General features: G+C 41.9%; 1 protein-coding gene across 1 annotated transcript in view; it reads right to left on the bottom strand.

Moving 5' to 3' along the window:
* Positions 1–2,507: 2,507 nt before the first annotated feature.
* LOC143293406 (eukaryotic translation initiation factor 2-alpha kinase 3-like) overlaps positions 2,508–12,500 on the bottom strand; it is a 25,566-nt gene continuing 15,573 nt past the window's right edge. The window contains exons 11-17 of the mRNA XM_076604246.1: positions 11,687–11,774; positions 10,367–10,617; positions 9,890–10,042; positions 7,819–8,836; positions 6,720–6,887; positions 5,888–6,052; positions 2,508–3,453 (exon numbers count right to left, since the gene is read on the bottom strand). Coding sequence (XP_076460361.1) covers positions 3,274–3,453; positions 5,888–6,052; positions 6,720–6,887; positions 7,819–8,836; positions 9,890–10,042; positions 10,367–10,617; positions 11,687–11,774 — 2,023 coding nt within the window. The 3' untranslated portion in view covers positions 2,508–3,273. The remainder of the gene's footprint in view (positions 3,454–5,887; positions 6,053–6,719; positions 6,888–7,818; positions 8,837–9,889; positions 10,043–10,366; positions 10,618–11,686; positions 11,775–12,500) is intronic.

The following is a 12,500-nucleotide window of genomic DNA, read 5'->3' as shown; positions in this document are numbered from 1 at the left end:
GTCATCACCATTTGACCAACTTTGGTCTCCGCTTCTTTAAATCAGAAAAACTGTAAACTGACAGATTTTATGTTTTTTCCCTCACACACACATATATATGCATACAGGTATGTGAAATTTGACCCAAACAGCACGCACACAAGACACAGACACGCATACATCTTTTCACTCATTTATGCACTGGCAATTGTGCTCACAATGCTAGAGTTCTGCCTTAACATATTTGACCAAACCAAAAACACAACCCCTGTCAAATGGGAACATATGAAACGGCCCAACAGCTTCAGTGGTTTTTACACATTCATTTCCATCTCCATACCATGACAAATGAAATGGTTCCAGGAATGCCGACCACATTTATGGGCAAGCTTCACAAACAGATTTACAAAGAGTCACACACACACACACACACACACACACACACACACACACACTTGTCATCACATTAATAATTGGCTGACAGAAGTGGAGCAGTGGCCTGGTGGTAACACGCCCAGCAAAGAAACTAGTGACTACGGGTTCGAACCTCAGATATGAAAGTGGAATTTTTACTTCCCCCTCCACCACACTTTGAGTGATGGTCTGGGTGCTGGTGATACGGATGTGACAATAAACTGATGTCCTGTGTGCAGCATGCACTCTGCGCACATAAAAAAAAACAACAAAAAAACACCAAAGTCAACGAAAAGGTTATGATCACAAAATTCTGTAGAAAAAAAAATCCACCTTGAGACGAAAACAAATAACACTTGCAGTCAGAAAAATAAAAAGAAGAAAAAACTACGTGTGTGAGCTGCATTGTGGTGAGCAACTCTCTCAATGGAAAACAGCCTGAATTTCACACAGACACGTCCGTTGTCACAAAAAGAAATTCAACATAGTTTCAGTTTCAGTTTCTCAAGGAGGCGTCCCTGTGACTGGACAAAACCATGTAAGCCACACAACACGTGCTGTGCAGGTTCCTGACCAGCAGCATAACCCAACGCTCTTCTCAGGTCTGGAGAGCATTCTTATACATTTGTGTACCTGTCTTGAAAAGAAGTTTGACTATTTATTTATTTATTATTATTATTATTACTACTACCCCTTTTTTTATATATTATAATTATTATTTATTTCCTTATTTATGTACGCTTATCTATTATTTATTCAACTTTTTTTTCTTTTTTTTTTCTCAAGGCCTGACTAAGTGCGTTGGGTTACGCTGCTGGTCAGGCATCTGCTTGGCAGATGTGGTGTAGCTTATATGGATTTGTCCGAACGCAGTGACGCCTCCTTGAGCTACTGAAACTGAAACTGAAACTTTGACAGGGGACAACACTTTTGTTGCCATGGGTTCTTTTTCAGTGTGCCGAGAGCATGCTGTGCACAGGACCTGGGTTTTATTGTCTCATCCAGAAGACTAGATGCTCAGTTAGATTTCCCAGTCACACTTGGGAGAAAGGGCGAGAGCGGGACCCAGACCTTTATGGACACCGTATTGGCAGATAAGTGTCTTTAACCATTCTGCCACCTTCTTCCCTAACACAATATAATACAATACATATGCTGCTGCGCACAAGTAGAGAAAGAAACAAATCACTCAATGGCACAACAAAGGTAAATATGCTCAGTATTCTGTCTGTTTCAGTTTCACTTTCTCAAGGAGGCGTCACTGCGTTCGGACAAATCCTTACACGCTACACCACATCTGTTGAGCAGATGCCTGACCAGCAGCATAACCCAACGCGCTTAGTCAGGCCTTGAGTGCATGCTTACATATTTGTGTACCTATGAAAGTGGATTTCATTTTACGTAATTTCGCCAGAGGACAACACTCTCGTTGCCATGGGTTCTTTTTCAGTGCGCCAAGTGCGTGCTGCACACGGGACCTCGGTTTATCGTCTCATCCGAAAGACTAGACGCTCAGTTTGATTTTCCAGTCAAACTTAGGAGAAAGGGCGAGAGCGGGATTCGAACCCACACCCTCACGGACTCTCTGTATTGGCAGCTGAGCGTCTTAACCATTCTGCCACCTTCCTCCTATTCTGTCTAATAGAGCTGTATGATCAATGGTTTCTCCGTTGCAGTGGGAAGCCATTTACAGCTTAGTCTTTTGTGAAGGACTATGACTCTCAGACAAGGAGGCAAGATTGCCCTTGCTCTCAATGCTGCAGCCTTGGGGACTAGCTGACCTTTGGGAACCATCACAACTGTCCTAAAACCCTCTTGACCAAAAGATTAAGGATGTAACTTGGGCAAGACACTCTCCACTATAATCAAATTCTAGCCCAGGCAGTTGGGACAGCAGTTGCCTCCTCTGCTGTTCTGATGGTCATAGTCAGACATGACTGACTATCATACTGGTGAAACATCTATAAAACTGAAAGTGTCCAGAGTCTGTTTGGTTGACATGAAGGAATGTAGTATGTAGACCTGATCATGGCACTTAAGAGGGCAGAGAGGGGAGTTGTGTATTAGTCATTAGTACATTATTAACGGGACTTTCTGCTTTAAAAGGCGCTCTGTGTGTGTGTGTGTGTGTGTGTGCATGTTTATGTGTGTGTGTGTGTGTGTGTGTCTGTGCGTATGCTCATGCTCATGTGCATGTGTGCATGTCTGTGTGTGAATATGCACATCCTTGCAGGTGTGTGAGAAACATGAGATTTCCTTAAATTCATCCAAATATTCATACATATATTCCAGAGAAATCCTATTGGTGTATTGATAAACATACACTCCCTTTCCTCTCAACAACCCTGAAACAAAACAATATAAAAAAAAAAAAGATGTGAAGGAATATTCTATGCAGTTTCAAAGTAAAAAAAAACCAAAAAAAACAAAAGCACACAATTCCTCCAGAGGGCCAATCTTTCTCTGTCTCTGGACCTTGCACTTGAAAGAATCCCCATCTTTCGCCTCATCTAATCTCTGCACGAAGCTCTTTGAAGTCTGGCCATAAAAAACCTACCTCTTTCCTCAACAACCCCACCCTCCCCTCCCCTTTTTCTATCCATAGCATGCGTAAATGGAAGCTTATTTGGGGAAAACACTTTTCTTTAAATAAGAACAAAGGTGTTATCAAGAAGAATTTGTGGGAAGTCTAGCTGTTTGTTGTCGCACCTTCCTGCCTTGGCCAATGAAAACTGAAAAAGCTGCAGCAAAAAAGTAATGATGTTCAAAGTCCAGGCATTTTGTTTTACATCCGACATAAGCAAGTCAGTCCCCAATGAACTGGACCCCCGATATGAGGAGGTTCCAAGACAAGCAGGCTCCCAGACACTTAAAGGAGGATCAGTTTTCGGCAAACAGGGCTGGGTCAGAGTGGTTGCTGCAACTGGAGATGGTGCGATAGCGGGAGCCTGCCCTGCGAGGGGCGGAGCTCAGGTCCTTCAGGAGGCTGTGCTCCAGGATTTCCTCCGTCGTGGGCCGCCTCTGGGGGTTGATGGACGTCAGCTGCCTCACGAGGTCACCCTGAAATCCAGCAGTGTAACAATAATTAATGCTGAAATATCATGAGTGTTACTACAGATGATAACAGTGATACTAGTCACCTCGCTGAGAGCTCACAGGTGAGGATGTAGGTCGTCACCCTGTAATTTGACATCTTCCTCTTGGGGACTGCATTACTTCTCCTCATTAACTCACTCAGTACGGCCAGTCCTCTCTTCTCCTCTACACAGACCCCTTGGATGTGCAGTGGGTGTCTCAATGACCCAACCTTTAGCTTTGGTCATCAGAATTGTGGTATTCTTTGTCAACATTCACCTCTTCAGTATAAGAGCCTTCCGTTTGCAATATTTTGATGGTGGTAATTGGGGTGAAACACTGTTAACGTCGTCTCTTTCGCCGTTCGTATGGAGTGAGTTAAAACCAGTGTATGACAAGTCAACCCTGTCCAACCATGACCACCAGAGCAACAGAGGAGGCATCTGCTGTCCTGTTTGGGCTAGAATTTGATCATAGTGGAGAGTGTCTTGCCCAGGTTACACCCCCACTCTCTTGGCCAATAGGGTTTTAGGACTGTCGGCGGTGGGTGGCATGGTTCCAAATCCCAAAGGCCAACTAGCCCCCAGGGCTAAAATCAATAACAACATTGATAACAGGTAAATGCACAAAACATCGTCATGCCACACTGACCTCATTTCACCCAGGTTCAGCCAGCGAGGGGTTAAACACACACATTTACTGATTTACACAACTCAGTTCAATCAGAAAAAAATGTATATATCCACTGTACACACGTTTTCATTAAAAAAAAAAAATCAGAATACTTAAAACTACTCTCAAAGCATGTGAGAAAGAAAGCAGTCAGTGGCACAATGTGTTGTACTGTTCACCACAGGCATTCATCCTCATATCACACCCTTTTTAACCAGAACACACACTTTTTATATGGAGTGCAGAGTTTCAGAGTTTGTTTATTCCCATTAACTCTTTTGAGTCATAGAGAAACAAGGAAACATGACAATAACAGGATGACGGCCACAGAGGAAGAGTGAAGATAATTTAAAAAGAAGAAACAAAAGGGGGGATAATACAAATGGGGGAAAAATAAAATGAAATAAAAGGCCAAATGTAATCATCAGTCTGGTACAATGCAATAGGAATAGACAAATGCACAGATCACAACTTAGATTTACAATACAGCTCTGTATCAGACTAGTTGAGCCTGAACTGGGAACTGGGGGGTTAGTTGGAGCATAGCATTAATAATGACATGGTGTAACAAAATAAAATACACAATAATTTGCATGTTATTTTAGCACCCATTTGCCAGTAATACTGGGATTGGTTTGATACATACAAGAGAAAAAAAAGACATAAATATATATATATACACACACACACACACACACATATATATATATATACACACATACACATCACAACAGCAAGCCTTCAAGCCAAGGGAGATAACCAGTATCCTGCACATTCACTCTCCAAACTCCAGTCAAGAAAGGATGAGACAAAATCATAACAGAGTCAGGGAATTTGTTTGAAGAAATAAATGAACAAATATAAAGCAATAATAAATTCATGAAACAGGGAAGCCAGCCAGTACCCCATGACAGCTAAAATCTGAAGTAGTGAAATATGATCAGTGCAGTATAAATCTGAAGTGCAGTCACTTCTTTTGGGGGGTATTTTTAAGAGGTTCAATTCATTTTACTGAACACAAGTGATGTGTTCTCACTGAGAGGAATAATTCCAAGCAACGAACTGTGAGGGACACATTCTGACCTATAAAGCTCTGTCTTATCTCAGTTAGGCAAGAACCCATTACTGATGGGCATACAGTCCAGAGGTTAATGTCATTTATAAACTGTATAAATCTACATACACCACATACATTTTGCAACAACCTGTAGTGAGGACCACCCCTCCACCCCCAACACACACACTCATAAAAAAACAACAACCACCCCCCAAAAAAACTCGAACAAATGAGTTAATACAAGCGGCAGGGATAAATCTGACACCAAAGTCAGTTTGAGGTGAAATCAAATCAGGAAGAATCCACAGTGACAAAAGGGTTGTTCCTGGAAAAATTCTGTATAAAAAATCCTCTTTTGATAGTTTAAAAAAAAAAAAAAAAAAAAATCTTTTGTCTTTTTTGTTGTTTTTTTTTTGAGTTGCACTGTAGTGACATGCTTTCCCTGGGGAGAGCAGTCCAGAATATGCAGAAAGATACTGGTTGTGACAACAGCAATACAATACAATACAATACAATGCAATACTGCTTGGGTAAAATCAATTTTCTTTTCAAAAGAATACCTTTAAGTAACCTGAGGCACATCGACCTTCAAAACTATGCACAACAGCAAGATATCTTCATAAATAAGCATCAAGAATATGCACCATAGCAAGATATCTTCATAAATAAGCAATTCAGTCTCTTTCGTACCTCCACAGGCTGTTCCCGCAGGAACTTTTCTGGAAAGGCCCCTTTCCTGGCTTTCTGCAGTGTGGTGACTCGCTCCATGCCTGTGGAGAATGGCATCAAAAGCTCCAGAAATATCAAACCCAAAGAAAAGATGTCCACCTTTTGGTCGTACGCCTTTTTCTGCACCTGTTGGAAAAAAAAAAACAAAAACAAACACAAGTGTCATTATTTCTTTGTCTCTGTACTGTGTTCGGTTTGAAAAACAAAACAAAACAACAAAACAAAGAGAAACAAGTGTCATTATTTTTGTCTCAAAACTGTGTCCAGTTTAAACACACACAAAAAAGAAAAAGAAAAAAGAAACAAGCATCATTATTTCTATCTTCATACTTTGTCCAGTTCACACACACACACACACACACAAAAAAAAATTAAAAGAAAAGAAATAAGTGTCAGTATTGTTTTTCTCCTACGGTGTCCAGTTAAAATAAAAACAACAATAACAAAATGTGCTATTTATTTTCGTCTCCATACTGTGTTCAGTTTTTTTTGTTTTTTTTTTCAAATTTGAAACAATAGACACCATTTTTTGGTCTAGCTATACTGTATTCAGTTAAAGAAAAGAAATTAAAAAACAACAGAATAAACAAATAAATCAGTTATGAATTATTAAATCACTAAAAAAAAAATCCACTTTGAGAGTAAAACAAATACTCTTGCAGACAGTATAACACAAAAATATGAGTGGCTGCACTGTTGCAACTGAACAAACAAATAAATCAATCAACAAATAAATAAACAAATGAAATAAATAAATATCACTTCAACAAAGTACAAGCAAAACAAAGGGTACCTGCTCTGGACTCATGTACAGCTGGGTGCCCACCTCGGCCGTGTGTTTGGCCGAGGCGCGGCCGACAGGCGACTGCTCTGAGCTCTCCACCTGGTTCTCCGCCGCTGTCACCAGTCCAAAGTCACCCACCTTCACCGTGTTGTCCAGGGCAAAGAAGATGTTGGATGGCTGGGAACGACATTTAGCTCTCATTATACAGAGCAAAGATGTTACCGGACAGATGGGAACAACATTTAGCTCTCATTATATAGGGCAAAGATGTTACCGGACAGCTGGGAACAACATTTACCACTCATTATATAGGGCAAAGATGTTACCGGACAGCTGGGAACGACATTTAGCTCTCATTATAAAAGGCAACATTTAGCTCTCATTATATAGGGCAAAGATGTTACCGGACAGCTGGGAACAACATTTACCTCTCATTATATAGGGCAAAGATGTTACCGGACAGCTGGGAACGACATTTAGCTCTCATTATATAGGGCAACATTTAGCTCTCATTATATAGGGCAAAGAAGTTACTGGACAGCTGGGAACGACATTTACCTCTCATTATATAGGACAAAGAAGATGTTGGTCGGCTTGGAACGACATTTAGCTCTCATTATATAGGGCAAAGAAGTTGTTGGACAGTTGGGAATGACATTTAGCTCTCATTATATAGGGCAAAGAAGATGTTGGTCGGCTGGGAACGACATTTAACTCTCATTATATAGGGCAAAGAAGTTATTGGTCGGCTGGGAACGACATTTACCTCTCATTATAAAGGGCAAAGAAGTTATTGGACAGTTGGGAACAACATTTACCTCTCATTATATAGGGCAAAGAAGTTGTTGGACAGCTGGGAACGACATTTAGCTCTCATTATATAGGGCAAAGAAGATGTTGGTCGGCTGGGAACAATGTTTATTTGGCTCTCATTATGTATAATCTGATGATAAAAAGATATCTCTACTGTCAACCCTTATGCAAATATATATTTTCCCCACTGTCTAAAATCATGTTTGTGAATAGCCTTTTAAATCAATGACCAACACACACATGCACACACAGACACATACACACTTCAAAAACAAAGAGTTCTAAGAGTTTTTACCTTGAGATCCCTGTGGATCAGCCCTTTGGCGTGCACGTAATCCACGGCACTGACGATCTGCTCAAAGATGTCCAGAACCACCGCGCGTTCCCTGTTGGGAGTGTTGGACTCCAGCCAGTCTTTCAGGGTCTCCAGCCGACACAGCTGCATTTGCAGATACAGATACAGCTTGGGCACAGGTTTCTTTTCCACCGCCGAGTCTTGTTTTTCACATTCTTTATCCGCCACAGAACGCACGTCCCCTCTCTGACTTGACAGGGTGAAATCCACCACATGATCACCACGGTTTAAGTTGGGGTCCCCGCTTTCGGTATCGTCAACACTCCCTCCGTAACTGCTATCCGACAGCACTGACGATTTGGATGGTTTGTCAGGTCCACAGGATGAACCTTTGTTGTCTGTGTGACAGGAATTTTCAAAAACAATACTGGACGATTCGGAGGAAGGTCTGTTTTCTGTATCGTTGTGGTTGTGGTTGCCGGAGTCTTCAAACACGATACTTAACGACGACTCTTCCTTGGGATCCAGGTCGTTCAGCGACCCCTGGTGGGACGTGTACCCACTGTTCCCTGATGAGTAATGCATGAACGGCAGCGACGGATCCCCGCTACACGATACATCCTCCTCCCCTACCCCACCCCCGCTGGCACTCCAGTCAGCACCAGAGTTCTGAAACTGAATGCTGAACGAGTCTCTGCTCTCGTCCCCCCTGATGTCCCTCTGATCCCCTCCCCCCAGACTGAAAGACCCACTTTCGTCTGTGGATCCTTCGGCGTCGGAATGCATGGAGAATTCCCCACTGCCCGTGCCAACGCGAGGGATGGGGTTAAGGTCCATGTCTAAGTTTTCTGGCCTGAAAGGCATGATGTTGTCTAGGAGTGAAGGTGGCTGTCGCAGGGGAGCGTTCTGTTTTGGTGGGGGTGCGGCGGAGGAGGTGTGGGATGATGACAGAGGGCTGGGTCGAGGGTCAGTGCTGGGCAGCGTGGTGTCGGTCAAGGGACTGAGTCCATCGCTGGTTCTGTCAGCAGCAGAAGGTGGGGGGGAAAAAAAACAAAAGCAACTGTATAGCTGATCTGTTAAAAAAAAAAATAGTACAAACTTCCCCCCCCACCAAAACCCGCTCAAAATCCAAAGAACTGGAAAAGACCACCTCATTTCTTTTAAACTTTGCTGGACTTCACAGACACTGTAAGAGACAGTTATATAAAAAAGGTTATCTGTAATGTTTCCTAAAAATAAATCTAAAAAACACATTACATAAATACACTAAAAAAAACACGGTTATATTAGATTATCATAATTTAAAAAAGAAAAACAGGCCACAATAAAAACAAGACCAAAAGAATCGAACATGTAACACACAACACCTTTTCTCCCCCAACCCAGTAAAAGGCATTAGACACACCTTCTTCTGCGTTCACTCGTATGTACACGAGTGGGCTTTTACGTGTATGACCGTTTTTACCCCGCCATGTAGGCAGCCATACTCCGTTTTCGGGGGTGTGCATGCTGGGTATGTTCTTGTTTCCATAACCCACCGAACGCCGACATGGATTACAGGATCTTTAACGTGCGTATTTGATCTTCTTCTTGCATGTACACACGAAGGGGGTTCAGGCACTAGCAGGTCTGCACAAATGTTGACCTGGGAGATCGTAAAAATCTCCACCCTTTACCCACCAGGCGCCGTCACCGTGATTCGAACCCAGGACCCTCAGATTGACAGACCAACGCTTTAACCACTCGGCTATTGCGCCCGTCCATTAGACACACCAATAACCAACACAGACGTAACCAAGAGAAATCCACCCCTAGACACAGTGGATATGCATTCAAAAGGCTATCCACCCCTAGACACAGTGGATATGAATTCAAAAGGCTATCCACCCCTAGACACAGTGGATATGAATTCAAAAGGCTATCCACCCCTAGACACAGTGGATATGAATTCAAAAGGCTATCCACCCCTAGACACAGTGGATATGCATTCAAAATGCTATGGGGACCTTGAACCTTTCACCTAACGAAGTCCGAAGTCTGAAGCGACAGCCAAAAGGTTGGAACCACGTACCCCATGATGTGGCTGACCGCTCTGTCCCTTTCCTCCTGCCAGCCGGGCGGGGGGTCCTCGATCCACGAGTGGAAGTAACGCACGATGCCCCCGTGGTCCAGCATGGCCAGGGTTCGAACCTCACGCAGCATCTTCTTCTTCACTGCCCCATCCCTGAAACAGTCAGTTGTTGTGTGTTTTGATGTTCTTTTTTTTTTTTTTCAGACATGAAAGAAGACACTTGTTAAAAACTACATTACAACAGAACCCAAATTGCTTTGAAGTTCTCTCATTTGTTTATGACAAAGAATAAGACTTTAGTGAAACTGTCTAAATTCATGAAAATTATTACGCAATTTTTTTCAAAATATTACTTCTCTATTCATCTAGATTTCTATACATACTGCGTTACTTAATGTTAATGCTTAGTTGCACAGAAAGACTGAGTGAGCATCCCCCCCCCCCCCCCCCCCTTGAAACTGAAACTTAAGTTGTTACCTGTTTGGCAGAGCTATCCTCTTGACTGCATACTCCTGCTCATCCACTTTGTTTCTGGCACGGAAGACGATGCCGTAGCCGCCTTTCCCCAGCTGCTCGATGCACTCAAACTCGTCGGCGAAGCGAGACTTGAACTCTGTTGCCTGCCTGTCTTCCAGCAGTGCGGGATTGCTGTCGCAGGAGGCCAGAGACCCGCTGCTTTCTTTGCTATCTTTCTTGTCCAGGCTTCCGGAATCCGCCTGGGGCGTGACCTGAAAATCAGGAGGTTGGAAATTTGGGGGGGTGTTCTTTTCCTTTTTTTTTTAATTTTTTTTTTTTTTTTTTTTAGCAGTTTCTAAGGATTACAAGTGTACTTTTAATATGTGTGTGTGTGAGTGTGTTCTTTGGTTTAACATGTATCAAAATTGTGTGATTTTAGATGAAAAAAAAAAGGAATAAAAAAAAAAAAAAGAGCAAGTACCTAATACAATATAAGTTGCAAACTTATAAGAAACATTCAAAGCAAATATTCAACTGGACAGGGTGTGTGTGTGTATGTGTGTGTGTGGGCATGCACATTCACGTGTGTGTGCATGCATTTCTAATCATCTATTTTTCATTTGGTATCTTTGCACTGTAATTCATATCAGATGAGAAAAAAAAATGTAAGTATGAATATTTGTTAGTGCATATGTGAATGTGTGTATCCATGAGTGTATGTTGTGTGAATGTGGGTTGTGTTGCTTTGCCTTGTGTGAGTGTGAGGTGTGTACTTGCGAGCGTGTGTACATGTGTGTGTGCAAAAGCGCTTTGTCTGTGCACAAGATTCAGCGCTATATAAATACCATTATTATTATTATTTTGTATTTGTATTTGTATTTCTTTTTATCACAACAGATTTCTCTGTGTGAAATTCGGGCTGCTCTCCCCGGGGAGAGCGCGTCGCTACACTACAGCGCCACCCATTTTTTTGTATTTTTTCCTGCGTGCAGTTTTATTTGTTTTTCCTATCGAAGTGGATTTTTCTTCATAATTTTGCCAGGAACAACACTTTTGTTGCCGTGGGTTCTTTTACGTGCGCTAAGTGCATGCTGCACACGGGACCTCGGTTTATCGTCTCATCCGAATGACTAGCGTCCAGACCACCACTCCAGGTCTAGTGGAGGGGGAGAAAATATCAGCGGCTGAGCCGTGATTCGAACCAGCGCGCTCAGATTCTCTCGCTTCCTACGCGGACGCGTTACCTCTAGGCCATCACATGTGTGTATGCATGCATGCACGTTTTTGTGTGTGTATGTTTGTGTGTTTGTATGTACACATACATGTGGCTCATAACCTTACCTGGATGACAATACGTGGATGGATAAAGTAGGTCACGACAATGTGGAACATTAACGACACCAGCAAACTGATCGCCAACACTTCTTTCCTGAAAACAAAGTACTGGCACTATACATTTTTAATTCACTTAGAACATTCCCGAAAAATCTTAACTGTTGTGCGCATGCTCACATTTCTGTGTACTTTGACAGTAGTACGTTTAAACCCACCCCATCCCCTGCTTAGATTTTATTTTGAACATTCTGAAAATAATGTTAGTGTTATTTTCATGTTCACATTTCGATGTACAATAGCAATAGGATATCTGACAAGAACAAGAGCAAGAGCAAGAACAACAACAACAAAACACACGGAAAAACAACAGTAGCAATTTTTTTTTTTTTTTTTTTTTTTTTTTTTAGAACAGTCTAAAAAATGTTAGTGTTGTTTCCACAATTCCATGAACTTTGGCAATGTGATATTCAACATGAAAAAACATCCTGCCGCATAAATTCATCTAGAACATTGTGTAAAATGTTAATTGCAATGGGACATCTACCCCCCCTCAAAAAAACAACAAAAAAACAGCAACATATATATTTAGACTTTTATATCATTCTGAAAATAAATGTATATGGAAAATTTTCAAGTTCACATTTCTGTGTACTCTGGCAATAGTATACTTACCAAACCTGCACTCCTACCCCAAACTTATCAGTTATTCTCTTTCAAACTTTATCAAGTGGTACTGTCATATCTTTTGTCACAGAAAGCTTTAGCAGTCAATGTCTCTATACAATCTATGCCCATCTACAGAGGAGTTGGAAAGAGAGAC

The sequence above is a fragment of the Babylonia areolata genome, chromosome 19 (genome assembly GCF_041734735.1).
Source record: "Babylonia areolata isolate BAREFJ2019XMU chromosome 19, ASM4173473v1, whole genome shotgun sequence".
Lineage (NCBI taxonomy): Eukaryota > Metazoa > Mollusca > Gastropoda > Neogastropoda > Buccinidae > Babylonia > Babylonia areolata.
The sequence above is the reverse complement of the archived record's forward strand: the minus strand, read 5'-3'. Positions and strand labels throughout refer to the sequence as shown.